Source organism: Scylla paramamosain, chromosome 26 (assembly GCF_035594125.1).
Source record: "Scylla paramamosain isolate STU-SP2022 chromosome 26, ASM3559412v1, whole genome shotgun sequence".
Taxonomy (NCBI): Eukaryota; Metazoa; Arthropoda; class Malacostraca; order Decapoda; family Portunidae; genus Scylla; species Scylla paramamosain.
Genome location: NC_087176.1, coordinates 10,785,001 through 10,800,000, shown reverse-complemented (window position 1 = coordinate 10,800,000; position 15,000 = coordinate 10,785,001). Strand labels below are relative to the sequence as shown.

Below are 15,000 nucleotides of genomic sequence, written 5' to 3'. Positions count from 1 at the left end.
TATTACAAATGCTCTTGTAACGAATTGAAGTAGTAAATAAATTCTAGCATTACTCTTTTGTCTTGTTTCCTCCTGTGAATTAATTGTTATTGTTGGTGGTGGTGATGCTGACAGTGACGGGGAATTTATGCTTTGAAACGGCACCCTTTGTCATGTCCCTTCTCACTGCCTTGGTCTTTTGTTTGTTTGTTTGTTTGTTTTTTTTCTCTCCTTTTTTTTCTCTTATTCAACAAAATTTGTGTATTGTTCTATTTGTTATTTTAAGTGGAGTCATCTCTCTCCTCTCTCTCTCTCTCTCTCTCTCTCTCTCTCTCTCTCTCTCTCTCATGGAGAGGAGCCTTCATCTTCACTGTTCTGTATGTTTTACTTTAGATTAGATAGTGTAGCTTATCACAGACAGCCTGGGTAGGACTTAAAATAGCACTTTATTCTACCTTCGTGATATGTCCAAGAATATCGTCTTTGTAACAGTACCACGTGTGTGATATACAAATCTCTCTTCTTCATTGTACGCTTTCAATTCTACCTCAAGTCACGTTCTTATCTCCCGAAATTTATATATTAATTCTTTTGGTGCCTAAATCAATGAAAATTACTTCTAGAAAGTAGAGTCAGTGGGTTTGAGAGAAGGAAGGTTTGAGGCTGGGCGGCATGAGAGTTTCAGTCACTTCACTTTGCTTCAGTCTTGATAATCGTGTGTGTGTGTGTGTGTGTGTGTGTGTGTGGCTTGCGTCGTAGAGTGTTATATTTCGCCTGGACGTGAGAAACCAATCGCCGCGGCGGCCAGGGCATGTAAGTAGACACCAGGTTCATCAGTGTGTGGCGGGGAGTACTTACAGAAGGCTAGAAGAGGGATGTGGTTATGAAATAGAGATGTTTCGTCATGCTCGGAAGAAAAAAAAAATCCTCTCTTTCTTTCTATGACGAAGCAGTCTTTTAGATGTTGATGGGGAAACGAACTGTCCATGTGAAAATCTGTTACTTCGTTTCTAGAGATGAAAACAAGTTGTAAAAACACGCTGTAAACACCGTGTTTTTAATAGCATAACGAAGCGGTTTCTGTGCTTAGATTTTGATGTGAGAAGTAACTGGGATAAGATGTGCTTTCGTTCATTATGACTGAAAATATACTTTAAAGGTATTTTTACGTATTAGTTATGCCGTGATAGGAAAGAAATGTTGTGGGGTTCAGGAGACTGAAGCCACACCACGGGTCTGTTATAATGATTGGTGAGGTTTTAGTACTAAACTGTTTTTCGTTGTTATGTAGCCACGACCAAAGCATAACTGTTCGTTTGATTAGCATAGCAGTTAGCTTCAAGGGGTCTGAAAGAGAGAGAGAGAGAGAGAGAGAGAGAGAGAGAGAGAGAGATTTTGACTACATTTTTAACAAATCAAAATACTATGTGGGAAAAGTATAATTTTGACCAGGGATTCCAGTAGTGGTTGAAAGTATCAAATTACCCATTATTGTATGAGCAACATGTAAAGGAAAAATATTGTAAATGCAGTCGTTGAGAATTCGTCCGCCTTCCCCGATTGATGTAATGTGTTAGCGTGGCGGGTGACCAGGGAGACAGAGATGAGGGGGCAGGCTGGTGGCCAGCACGCAGGTCATTGGAATTGAATCACTGCTTGCGGGAGAACAGGGGATGAGAGTGTCCTTCATGTTGTGCTTCTCTCACCACCATCAGTAATTTCCATGTCCGTCATACCCCTTACATTATCAAGCTTCTCGATCAGGTTATAAGTCTGATAGGATAAGAGATACAAGAGCTCGGAGGATTTTAGTTTAATATTTAGAGAATGTTATTTAATCTGATAGTCGTTAATAGATGTTATGAATACTTCCTTTTTCAGAATTAACAGACTAAGTTTTTAGGATGTTTGAGAAAAGTACATTTCTCAGTAGTTTTCAGTGTTTTAATGGATTTCAATAACACAAAATTTTATATGTAATAATGTAATACACAGGTAATTCTGTTATACACTTTATATAAAAGCAAATATTGAAACAATATAATACATAGTACAAATTCTTTAATTAACATCATTATATAAATACAATAAACTAAACACATTCTCTCTCTCTCTCTCTCTCTCTCTCTCTCTCTCTCTCTCTCTCTCTCCTCTCTCTCCTCTCTCCTCTCTCTCTCTCTCTCTCTCTCTCCATTTCCTCCTCCTGAATGAGATGAAGATGAATAGAAATGTACGGTAAAGAATGAAGGAAATAAGCAGCGAGTATATACATAGTTTGCATGAATACTTTTTACTGCTGGACTCTCAACACACCTGCAAAATCTGGGAAGTGTTCATTAGGTACCTGAGGTATGTTCATTTATTAAGTTTGACTTGCTGTAATGAGAAGAGTTATAATCAAACTGAATGCTTGTTTTTTTCATGAAGTTCAAAGTATTGATTTATATATTCATGAATTTTTTTTCCCCTTTTTTTTTTAGTTCACAGCCTACTAAATACAGTGATATTGTGTTTTTTAAAATCATAAAAGCTCATGTATTTGTTATCTGATTCTGGAAAAAGAAGATAAGAGTTTATAAAAAAAGACAATGATAGGGGTTATATTTTTCAGCTTAGCTCCATCTGGAATTAAAACATTATAACATTAAAAGATTGGTTTGTGTAAAGATGAAAATTACAAATCACTGGAACCCTTTTGTATGATGAAAAGGAATCAGGTATTAAAGCAGGTAACAACTTACTACCTATGTATGTACACATATTTGTAATGAGAAATTCAAGTGTTGGCTTAGAATGAACATTTTTCCTGAATATTTGAGAGTTAGGACCTTAGATAAATGGAGATAGAGGCTTGCAACACCTTTGAAAACCCTAATAACTATCAGTAGACTACTAGGACTAGCTTATATAAGGCACTAAATGTTTGAGAGTGAGAACCTTAGATAGATAGAAGTAAAAGGAGTTTAAGGAGGCTTACAAAAGCTTTGAAAACCCTAATAATTTCCAATACAAACTTAGAACTAGCTTAGATATGGACCTTAAATAGATAGTCACTGGTAGAAAGGTCTAAAGGAGGCTTGCAACACTCACCTTTGATAGATAGAGGTAGAAAGAGCTTGAGGAGTCTTACAACACCTTTGAAAACCCTATTAACTTCCTCTACAAACTTAGAACTAGCTTTGATATGAACCTTAGATAGACGCAGGTAGAAAGGTCTAGAGGAGACTTGCAACACTCACCTTCACACTGTGGCAACTTAGTGAGGGTCCAGTTTCCTTCATGGCAGGTGACGTTAATAGTTGTGTTGCCATCAATGAACTGTGTGGAGCAGGTGTAGATGACCACGGCCCCCCCACACGTCCCCCCCGGCATACTGCTGGATCGTGTGCTTCCCTGGCTGTGGTGGTGGCCCAATGCACACTGAAAGGGAATTAGATGCAGATTACAAGGGGATTTACAAGGGATCTCATGTAGTAAAGTATGTTCTAAGTGCTATATAGGCTGATCTGAATTATTCCACATTAACTATAGAGGCCGATGGGGTTAAGTGTGTGAATGATGTGTGTATGTGTGTATGGTGCTTTGTCTGATATGTAGAGTATTAGAGAAAAACTAGCTACAGTGTATAAGAAGAGAAATGTGTTATGTACAGCTACTATTGTGTATTGAATGGGTATAAGTGGTTGTTGGCATGGTGATGTGCTGTGTGTTGGGTGCAGTGAGGCACAATGTGTAGCTATGTACAGGAGTGATGCAGCAACCCTGTCTTGTACTTGTAGGGTGTGATCTGTGACTACTGTTTTTTTTTTTTTTTTATGGGAGCAAAATGGTTGTTATTGTGGTAATGTATATAGTGTAAGTGTAGGTATAGTGTGGAGGAAGGAGCTACTTTTTTTTTTTGCTTTGGTGACTTTGTATGTTGCCTATAAATCAGGCTGTTCCATGACAGTTGGCAATCACAAGTTCTGCTCATGGCCCTGAAGATTGTAAGATAGTGAATTTAACACACACACACACACACACACACACACACACACACACACACACACACACACACACACACACACACACACACACACACACACACACACACACACACACACACACACACACACACACACACACACTTAAAGAGCCATTGAAAAGCATAGTTTCCCATATAGAAGTATAGATGTATGGAACAGTCTGGATAAGGAGATACTGTAGTAGCTAAATGCAAAAAGTATACATGGATTCAAGGCTAAGTTGGATATTAAAGATATGAAGATGAAACAGCACAATTATAGTTCTTTTCCCATAAACTGGAACTTGGTAAACACAACTAAGTAAATACACACACACACACACACACAAACACACACACACACTTTTAAACTTTTAAGACCTTGTAAGACCAAACTCAATAGATATAAAGACAGGATACTATGAGATTGTTCCCCTCTCGTAAACCACAATAACTAGGTAAATACACACACACACTTAAACGCACAGGGGTGGCAGCCAAAGTCAGGGTCCTGCAGTAGCCAGTGGGAGCCATTGAAGTGAGCAGTGGTGGTGTTGGTACCAGTGAGGGAGAGGTGGTCAGGGAAGCAGCTGTAGTGCACCTCATCCCCCTCCCAGTAATAGTCTGGTGACGGGTCCTCTAGCACACTACGCAGAGGTAATGGGGGATCCTCAAGTGCCACTGAAAAAATGCATAACCACGTGAATATTGCAAAGGTTGAGGTTTAATTTTGTTTGCATTGAATCAGCATTTTGGTCTGAATTTTTTTTTCTAAGTTTAGTGTTTGTTTAGTTGTTTTGTGCAGTGTCTGGTGGGTAAAGTTCATGTGTATGGTGTTTTTACCTGATTTTAACCTTTTCTGGTGTGTTATTACTGCCCAATTAACTGTAACTCTTTCACTTTTGTTTGGTACATCTCTTCTTAATTATTAACCACTCTGAGACATCTTGAGGCATCTTTTTTTGTTCTAAAGCCATTTCTAAACACTATAATGGCTAGAAATTGTATTATCTATGAGTTTTTATCCCATTCTTTCTTATAGATGCTTATAAAGATCCCAGACATTGCTTTTAGGGCTGTGAATTGTTGCATATCCCAGTGGAAGGGTTAAACAACACAATATATATATATATATATATATATATATATATATATATATATATATATATATATATATATATATATATATAATTATATATATATATATATATATATATATATATATATATACTCGTATATATTGTGTTTTTTGTGATGAACTTGGGTGTAAAGAGCTGAGAATGTGATGACACAGTTACAGAGGCACCCTATGTTTATTTATCCCTTAAGAGTTTAAATGGTGTTACTAAAGTATATAATGATTATAGTAGTCTACCTTAATAATGTTTTTTTTTTTTTATTTATTTATTTATTTATTTATTTATTTATTTATTTATTTATTTTATTTATTTATTTCTATTTATTTATTTACTTTTTATTTAATTATTATTATTATCATTTTTTTTTTTAATGACATGCCTTCTGTAGGATCAATATAAACTCACATATTCTGCAGCGGAGAATGTCTGGATCCACAAAGGTCCAATCCAGGGTGTCAGGCTCACAGGTGATGTTGATGGAGGCATTGAGGTTGGCGAACAGGTAGTTATCAGGACACGTCAGCTCCACCTGGGAGGGAAGAGATTGATTATTATCATTTATTTATTTATTTATTTATTTATTTATTTATTTATTTATTTATTTATTTATTTACTTTTTTTTTATGCAAGAAGAGCACTGGTAAAGGATAACAAAAAGAGTGAAGAGAGAGCCAGTCCCAAAAGAAAGATTAAAAGCATGTAGATACAAAGAAGATACATTTATACTGAAAGCCTCATTATAAGATTTTGCAAGTCTGAGATCATACTTATAGATACATAATGAAGCACCAAGGGGACAGTACAGTGCATATTAGATTAGCCAGGTATTGCTTCTGGAACGCACCTGTGTATCAACAACCTTGCTCCAGCCGTTCCAGGTGTGGATGCCAGGTGGCTGAGGTGTTGCAGGGTCACTCCAACATGCTGGAGGAGGAGTAGAGACAGAGACAGAGGATATAGGAAAGTGTTTTCTCTCTCTCTCTCTCTCTCTCTCTCTCTCTCTCTCTCTCTCTCTCTCTCTCTCTCTCTCTCTCTCTCTCTCTCTCTCTCTCTCTCTCTCTCTCTCTCTCTCTCTCTCTCTACATTAAACCTTTTTTGAAGTTATTTTTAAATTCTCTTTGGGATTTCAAATTTCTTCCCATTTATTATAGTCAGTTAATCATGGTAGTTACTGTATTTCTCTCTCTCTCTCTCTCTCTCTCTCTCTCTCTCTCTCTCTCTCTCTCTCTCTCTCTCTCTCTCTCTCTCTCTCTCTCTCTCTCTCTCTCTCTCTCTCTCTCTCTCTCTCTCTCTCTCTCTCTCTCAGGTCTTGCTTACATTGCCTTATCAATACTCAAGTTTACCAGGATGGCAGCTGAAGTCAGGGTCCTCCAGCAGCCACTCGAAGCCATTGAAGTGAGCGGTGGTGGTGTAGGTGCCGATGAGGGACATTTGGTCAGGAGGGCAGCGGTAATTCACCACGTCCCCCTCCCAGTAGTTGTCGGGTGTGGGGCCCTCCACCTCACTGCCAGGGGGTTGTGGGGGGTCCTCTGGTGCCACTGGGAATAAAACATAAGAACATAAAACATAAGAATTAGATATCTTGGCTATTTTTTTTTAGTGTTTGAGTATTCTTGTGGCTAAAACAGGATTGTGTTCTCATTGTGTATCATTAGCTGTATTGGAAAACACTTGATAAATGCACTAAGTGACCATACATTAAGTTATCCATACACAATATTTGAGTATACATAAATCAGTAAAAGTATTGTGCACCCGTTGTGTATATCAGTAGCTGTATCTGAAAATACTTGATAAGTATACTAAGTGACCATACATTAAGTTACCCATACTCAATATTTGAGCATACATAAATCAGTAAAAGCATTGTGCACCCATTGCGTATATCATTAACTATATCCAAAAACAATGGATAAATATAAGTAAGCATGCAGGTTAAGTTACCCATAAACATTGCACCAGAAGCCAAGTTATGATTACATCTCATTGTCTGTCTAAAGAAGGAACATTTTCTATGACTTGCTTGTGGTGGGTAAAGGACAAACTCACATATTCTGCAGCGGAGGGTGTCTAGATCCACAGAAGTCCATTCCAAGGTGTCGTACTCACAGGTGATGTTGATGGAAGGGTTGAGGTTGGCAAACAGGTAGTTATCAGGACATGTCAACTCAACCTGGGAGGAAAAAGGAGAGATAAATGGGAAAGGATTATGATTTGTGCAGTAATTCCTCATTATACTAGAATTTCAACACTTTGACTGGCACTTGGTGTAACGTTCCCTAATTACCAATCACTGTGAAACATCTTTACTTGTTCCACAGCTACATCCAATATTTAAACTGGGCAGAAATTGTAAAATTTACTCTTTTCACCCTTAACTTTTTTTGCAGATGCTTATAAAGATTTCATACAATGCATATGGTGGTGATAATTGTCTTGTATCAATGTGTAAGGGTCAAAGTCTGATTTCATTACTCTTAGAAACTTGCAGAAGAAGAAGCACTTGAGGTGGACAGACAGTAAGGTAGCTTTAATTAAACCTTTGAGACCAATGTGAAATAATTAATAGCACTAGAGATAATGTAAGACATTTTTACACACATCTATTTTAAAGGAGATTAAAAAGAGTAGATTTTCTTATTTCTACCCAGTTTAATGATTGGTTGTGGCTGCAGAACAAGTAAAGGTGTCTCAGAGTGATTAGTAATTAAGGGAAGATGTACCATTTAGCAGTGAAAAGGTTAAGCACCACCTTGTGCATACTGATGACCTGAATTGTGTAGTGCCTGTAAAGAGTCATTATGGTCCCAGAGGCAGGTTGACGTGCCCCTATACAAGTGTGAACCATACCAGAATGGTCCAGAATTGACAAAAAACTGAATGGACTTGAAGAGATCCCTTGATGAAAAACTGAATGGACTTGAAGAAATCATTGATGAAAAACTGAATGGACTTGAAGAGATCCCTTGAAGAAAAGCTGAATGAACTTGAAGAAATCACTGATGAAAAACTGAATGGACCTAAAGAGGTCCCTTGAAGAAAAACTGAATGGACTTGAAGAGATCCCTTGATGAAAAACTGAGTAACTTGAAAAAAAAAAAAACTGAATGAACTTGAAAAAACTGAGTGAACTTGAAGAAATCCCCTGAAGAAAAATTGAATGAACTTGAAGAAATCCATTGATGAAAAACTTGAAGGACTGAATAAATTGAAAAACTGATTAACTTGAGAAAAAGAACTGAATGAACTTGAAGAAAAATAGAATAACTTTAGAAAAAAACTGAATGAACTCAAAGAAAAATTGAATAACTTGAAGAAAACTTAATGAACTTGAAGAAAAACTGAATGAACTTGAAGAAAAACTGAACAACCTAAAAAAAATGAACAACTTAAAAAGATTGAAAACTTGAAGAAAATTTAATGAACTTGACAAAACTGAATAACTTGAAAATAAAAAAAAAATGAACAAACTTGAAGAAAACCCTTGAAAAAAAAATTAAGAAAAACCTGGAAGAAAAACTGAATATAGTGATGAATTTCAGAAAACCAGACAACCAGGAGTAGCAGAATCAAGTAGCTAGGAGTGGTGAGGGTTGTGTTGTTACCGACCTGTGTGTTGACAACCCTGCTCCAGCCATTCCAGTTATAGTTGCCAGGTGTCTGAGGCATTGGCGGGTCACTCATGCACACTGGGAAGGGAGAGGATGGAGTAAAGGACAGAGGGTTAGGAAAAATGTTTTGGGGTCTTATGTCCTATGCAGGCTACCCCCTTCCCCTCTCTCTCTCTCTCTCTCTCTCTCTCTCTCTCTCTCTCTCTCTCTCTCTCTCTCTCTCTCTCTCTCTCTCTCTCTCTCTCTCTCTCTCTCTCTCTCTCTCTCTCTCTCTCTCTCTCTCTCTCTCTCTCTCTCTCTCTCTCTCTCTCTCTCTCTCTCTCTCTCTCTCTCTCTCTCTCTCTCTCTCTCTCTCTCTCTCTCATGTGTTTGTGCGTGTGTTCATTTAAAAGTAATTTTCCTCATAGTCTTGTGTTTCCTGTTGTATATTGTATTTCTTTTTATTTATTACTGTTTCTAAATTATTTTATTTATTGCAGTATGACACTTTGATGCTGTGACACATTACCTCTCATGCACACACACACACACACACACACACACACACACACACACACACACACACACACACACACACACACACACACACACACACACACACATACCAGGATGGCAGCTGAAGTCAGGGTCCTCCAGCAGCCACTCAGAGCCATTGAAGTGAGCGGTGGTGGTGTAGGTCCCAGTGAGGGACATTTGGTCAGGAGGGCAGCGGTAATTCACCACGTCCCCCTCCCAGTAATTGTCGGGTGTGGGGCCCTCCACCTCACTGCCAGGGGGTTGTGGGGGTCCTCTGGTGCCACTGGGAATAAAACATAAGAACATAAAACATACTCGTAAGAATTAGATATCTTGGCTATTTTTTTTTTTTTAGTGTTTGAGTATTCTTGTAGCTGAAACAGAATTGTGTTCTCATTGTGTATCATTAGCTGTATTGGAAAACACTTGATAAATGTACTAAGTGATCATACATTAAGTTATCCATACACAATATTTGAGTATACATAAATCAGTAAAATTATTGTGCACCCGTTGTGTATATCAGTAGCTGTATCTGAAAATACTTGATAAGTATACTAAGTGACCATACATTAAGTTACCCATACTCAATATTTGAGCATACATAAATCAGTAAAAGTATTGTGCACCCATTGCGTATATCATTAAACCAATCATATCCAAAAACACTGGATAAATATAAGTAAGCATACAGGTTAAGTTACCCATAAACATTGCACCAGAAGCCAAGTTATGATTATATCTCATTGTCTGTCTGAAGAAGGAACATTTTCTATGACTTGCTTGTGGTGGGTAAAGGACAAACTCACATATTCTGCAGTGGAGGGTGTCTAGATCCACAGAAGTCCATTCCAAGGTGTCGTACTCACAGGTGATGTTGATGGAAGAGATGAGGTTGGCAAACAGGTAGTTATCAGGACATGTCAACTCAACCTGGGAGGAAAAAGGAGAGATAAATGGGAAAGGATGATGATTTGTGCAGTAATTCCTCATTATACTAGAATTTCAACCCTTTGACTGGCACTTGGTGTAACGTTCCCTAATTACCAATCACTGTGAAACATCTTTACTTGTTCCACAGCTACATCCAGTATTTAAACTGGGCAGAAATTGTAAAATTTACTCTTTTCACCCTTAACTTTTTTTTTGCAGATGCTTATAAAGATTTCATACAATGCATATGGTGGTGATAATTGTCTTGTATCAAAGTGTAAGGGTCAAAGTCTGATTTCATTACTCTTAGAAACTTGCAGAAGAAGAAGCACTTGAGGTGGACAGAGAGTAAGGTAGCTTTAATTAAACCTTTGAGACCAATGTGAAATAATTAATAGCACTAGAGATAATGTAAGACATTTTTACACACATCTATTTTAAAGGAGATTAAAAAGAGTAGATTTTCTTATTTCTACCCAGTTTAATGATTGGTTGTGGCTGCAGAACAAGTAAAGGTGTCTCAGAGTGATTAGTAATTAAGGGAAGATGTACCATTTAGCAGTGAAAAGGTTAAGCACCACCTTGTGCATACTGATGACCTGAATTGTGTAGTGCCTGCAAAGAGTCATTATGGTCCCAGAGGCAGGTTGACGTGCCCCTATACAAGTGTGAACCATACCAGAATGGTCCAGAATTGACAAAAAACTGAATGGACTTGAAGAGATCCCTTGATGAAAAACTGAATGGACTTGAAGAAATCATTGATGAAAAACTGAATGGACTTGAAGAAATCCCTTGAAGAAAAGCTGAATGAACTTGAAGAAATCACTGATGAAAAATTGAATGGACCTAAAGAGGTCCCTTGAAGAAAAACTGAATGGACTTGAAGAGATCCCTTGATGAAAAAACTGAGTAACTTGAAAAAAAAAAAAAACTGAATGAACTTGAAAAAACTGAGTGAACTTGAAGAAATCCCCTGAAGAAAAATTGAATGAACTTGAAGAAATCCATTGATGAAAAACTTGAAGAACTGAATAAATTGAAAAACTGATTAACTTGAGAAAAAAGAACTGAATGAACTTGAAGAAAAATAGAATAACTTGAGTAACTTGAGAAAAAAACTGAATGAACTCAAAGAAAAATTGAATAACTTGAAGAAAACTTAATGAACTTGAAGAAAAAACTGAATGAACTTGAAGAAAAACTGAACAACCTAAAAAAAATGAACAACTTAAAAAGATTGAAAACTTGAAGAAAATTTAATGAACTTGACAAAACTGAATAACTCGAAAAAAAAAACTGAACAAACTTGAAGAAAACCCTTGAAAAAAAAAATTAAGAAAAACCTGGAAGAAAAACTGAATATAGTGATGAATTTCAGAAAACCAGACAACCAGGAGTAGCAGAATCAAGTAGCTAGGAGTGGTGAGGGTTGTGTTGTTACCGACCTGTGTGTTGACAACCCTGCTCCAGCCATTCCAGTTATAGTTGCCAGGTGTCTGAGGCATTGGCGGGTCACTCATGCACACTGGGAAGGGAGAGGATGGAGTAAAGGACAGAGGGTTAGGAAAAATGTTTGGGGTCTTATGTCCTATGCAGGCTCCCCCCCTCTCTCTCTCTCTCTCTCTCTCTCTCTCTCTCTCTCTCTCTCTCTCTCTCTCTCTCTCTCTCTCTCTCTCTCTCTCTCTCTCTCTCTCTCTCTCTCTCTCTCTCTCTCTCTCTCTCTCTCTCTCTCTCTCTCTCTCTCTCATGTGTTTGTGCGTGTGTTCATTTAAGGGTAATTTTCCTCATAGTCTTGTGTTTCCTGTTGTATATTGTATTTCTTTTTATTTATTACTGTTTATAAATTATGTTATTTATTGCAGTATGACACTTTGATGCTGTGACACATTACCTCTCATGCACACACACACACACACACACACACACACACACACACACACACACACACACACACACACACACACACACACACACACACACACACACACACACACACACACACACACACACCAGGATGGCAACTGAAGTCAGGGTCCTCCAGCAGCCACTCAGAGCCATTGAAGTGAGCGGTGGTGATGGTGGTGCCAGTGAGGGACATTTGATCAGGAGGGCAGTGGTAGCTCACCGTGTCCCCCTCCCAGTAGTTGTCGGGTGTGGGGCCCTCCACCTCACTGCCAGGGGGTTGTGGGGGGTCCTCTGGTGCCACTGTAATTTAAGCACTTGTAAAAAGGGTATGAAATATAGGAACTGTAGTGATAATCATTTTTTCTGCAATATGTAACAATTTGCTATACCAGAAGTTATAAATGAAATGTTTATATGCATCTAAAAAAAAAAAGGGTATGAAATGGAATAGATTTTGTAATTTCTAACCTGTATGGTGTTTATTTTTGTTTATATGCATCTACAAGAAAGAAGGGTATTAAAAGAAGTAGATTTTGCCCTCTCAAATCTCCAAGACTCTTATAATCCTGTTGCCTCCCACTTGGATCTTTCTTCACACTGTTTATATACCTTTCTTCTTCATCAAATTCTTCTGACACCCTCATGATTCTGTATTTTCCCTCTAAAGCTTCTGAACACTGATTCCCATTACACTCTCCAGACTTGCCTCGTCTGCAGATGAGAGAGTTAATGTCCACTTGTGTCCAGGTCTCATCCTCACCACATTCGACTGTCATGTTGGCCTGGAGGGAGGGAAGTACTCGGCCATCAGTGCACTCCAGCTCAACCTAGAGAGAGAGAGAGAGAGAGAGAGAGAGAGAGAGAGAGAGAGAGAGAGAGAGAGAGAGAGAGAGAGAGAGAATTAAGGTATCCAAAAGGCCATTGTCACGAAAGTTCTAAATTTTATACCTTTGCTTTAAAATCAGAAGAGGTTTCGTAATTTTTTTTTCACTTGTGACCTGTGATTGTGCTCTTGTATTGTGTTACTCCTTGTTGTGCCTCTTCTTTCCTGCTTTTTTTTATTTCTGCTTGTTTTTGTTGTTACTTTTATGTTCCTGCTTGTTTTTGTTCTTACTTTTGTGTTCCTGCTTGTTTCTGCGATTGTTATTTGTCATATGTTGCGTATGTTCCTGTATGACACATCTCTCTCACCACCTATGTTATATTGCTGTGTTATACTTGCTGTGCCTTGTGTATTACATTGGCATTACCTTTGTCCCGACCTCCCTGGTGAAGCCGTCCCAGGTAGAGGTGACAGGGGCAGCAAGGAGCACCCCAAGTTGGTCTGGACTGGATGGTGGATCATTCATGCACACTGAAACACACACATTTATTGACAGATTTGTAAATAGATAGTTATGTAGATAGATACTCATCCTAATGATTAACCTGAAGACATGACTAAAGGTGCAGTTGAATAACAGATAGGTATGTAGACAAGTACCTTGTCTAATGCTTAACTTGATGGTATAACTAAAGGTGCAGAAGTTGATGAGACAGGTGGAAAGAAAGGTAAATAGGAAACGTTACTAAACAGAAGACAATACAATTGGCAGGATAGTAGTGAAAAGTAAGAGTGTGACAGGAGTTCAACAATATACTCACATTTGGCACAGTAAGGATTTTGCAGCGTTGGTTCCCAGCGGCCACGTGGCTTGCATGTCAGAACCTTTCTGTCCTTCACATTGGGGTATGTCTGCAGTGGAAGAGGAAGAGGAGGTGATAAGAAAAATACAAAAAAGTCAATGGTTTATGTTTCACTATAATGCTTGCTTAGATTTTGAAACAGTCCACAGGGAAAGATATTTGATGATAAAAGGTACTATTCAATATAAAGGGAGAAGCACAGGATAGTACAAGTGAAAGCTCCTCTCCCACCTGAGGCAAGAATGTGCCAGGGGAGCAGGTGTAGGTGACAGTGTCCCCGACAAATGAGACATTGTTGGGAGCATCCAGGGTGATGTTAGCGCCAGGCTCTACAGGATCTGGGCAGGCTGTGTGGGGAGGGGAACAGGGTCCTCATCTTATCTAATCTTATCTCATCTATTTGTTTGTACTTTTAAAAGACTGGTCAAGCTCATTATACTCCATCTTTTTAATACACAAGCACACACAGACAGACACACTCACATACATAGTCACCACCATACCATCACCATCACTTTTACTGCTACCATCACTGTTGTCACCACACCACAGTATCATCATGTCTCTCTCTATCTACACACACACACACACACACACACACACACACACACACACACACACACACACACACACACACACACACACACACACACACACACACACACACACACACACACACACACACACACACACACACACACACACACCAGGGTGGCAGAAGCTCGTCATCCACCAGCCATGCTCTGAGCACACAATCTGCAGCTCCTCCTGGCCCCATGCTCCCCGGTAGTTCTCCAGACAGGTGGCATTCACTCTGTCCTCGGCCACATAGGTCTGGTTCTCACTCCAGCTTATGTTGTGTCCTCTGATGTCAGGCTGGCTGTCACACACTGGTGAAGGGAAGAGAGAAGTAGATATGCAGGTCACAATGATTCTGTGGTAGTGTACTTATATACTAATCTGGTGGTCACACATATTAGGAGTGCAGAGAGAGAGAGAGAGATACAAGGTTAGGTGCATGGAAATACAGATCACAGACTTTATGTTTCTGATTCATTGGTTACTCATAAAATTTAATGTTAATCCTTTACTGTGTGTTCTCAAGCTTAATAGAATGATGTGGTGTTAGTTAAGAGTATAATTCCGAAAAATACTGTTGAAAGCAAGGGGGGTGGTAAAGTAATCTCATTTCTTAGAAAACTGTCTTGTGCAAAATTAATGTATA

The 15,000-nt window shown here is 38.5% G+C and overlaps 2 protein-coding genes across 4 annotated transcripts in view; one reads left to right on the top strand and one right to left on the bottom strand.

Annotated features, from left to right (window-relative positions):
• Positions 1 to 595: 595 nt before the first annotated feature.
• Positions 596 to 15,000, top strand: part of LOC135113727 (uncharacterized) — an 83,010-nt gene continuing 68,605 nt past the window's right edge. The window contains exon 1 of the mRNA XM_064029260.1: positions 596 to 792. The gene's annotated coding sequence lies outside the window, so the exon portion shown is untranslated. The remainder of the gene's footprint in view (positions 793 to 15,000) is intronic.
• LOC135113726 (uncharacterized) overlaps positions 2,135 to 15,000 on the bottom strand; it is a 42,915-nt gene continuing 30,049 nt past the window's right edge. For 2 of the 3 annotated variants that reach the window (XM_064029254.1, XM_064029253.1), the window contains exons 21-33: positions 14,483 to 14,665; positions 14,007 to 14,122; positions 13,734 to 13,824; positions 13,340 to 13,443; positions 12,796 to 12,916; positions 12,195 to 12,389; positions 11,630 to 11,709; positions 10,058 to 10,181; positions 6,465 to 6,659; positions 5,966 to 6,045; positions 5,527 to 5,650; positions 4,469 to 4,663; positions 2,135 to 3,399 (exon numbers count right to left, since the gene is read on the bottom strand). In XM_064029254.1, coding sequence (XP_063885324.1) covers positions 3,290 to 3,399; positions 4,469 to 4,663; positions 5,527 to 5,650; positions 5,966 to 6,045; positions 6,465 to 6,659; positions 10,058 to 10,181; positions 11,630 to 11,709; positions 12,195 to 12,389; positions 12,796 to 12,916; positions 13,340 to 13,443; positions 13,734 to 13,824; positions 14,007 to 14,122; positions 14,483 to 14,665 — 1,718 coding nt within the window. In that variant the 3' untranslated portion in view covers positions 2,135 to 3,289. Of the gene's footprint in view, positions 3,400 to 4,468; positions 4,664 to 5,526; positions 5,651 to 5,965; positions 6,046 to 6,464; positions 6,660 to 8,730; positions 8,811 to 9,337; positions 9,532 to 10,057; positions 10,182 to 11,629; positions 11,710 to 12,194; positions 12,390 to 12,795; positions 12,917 to 13,339; positions 13,444 to 13,733; positions 13,825 to 14,006; positions 14,123 to 14,482; positions 14,666 to 15,000 lie in introns of those variants that run through there. The other variant, XR_010274968.1, reaches the window with a different exon arrangement.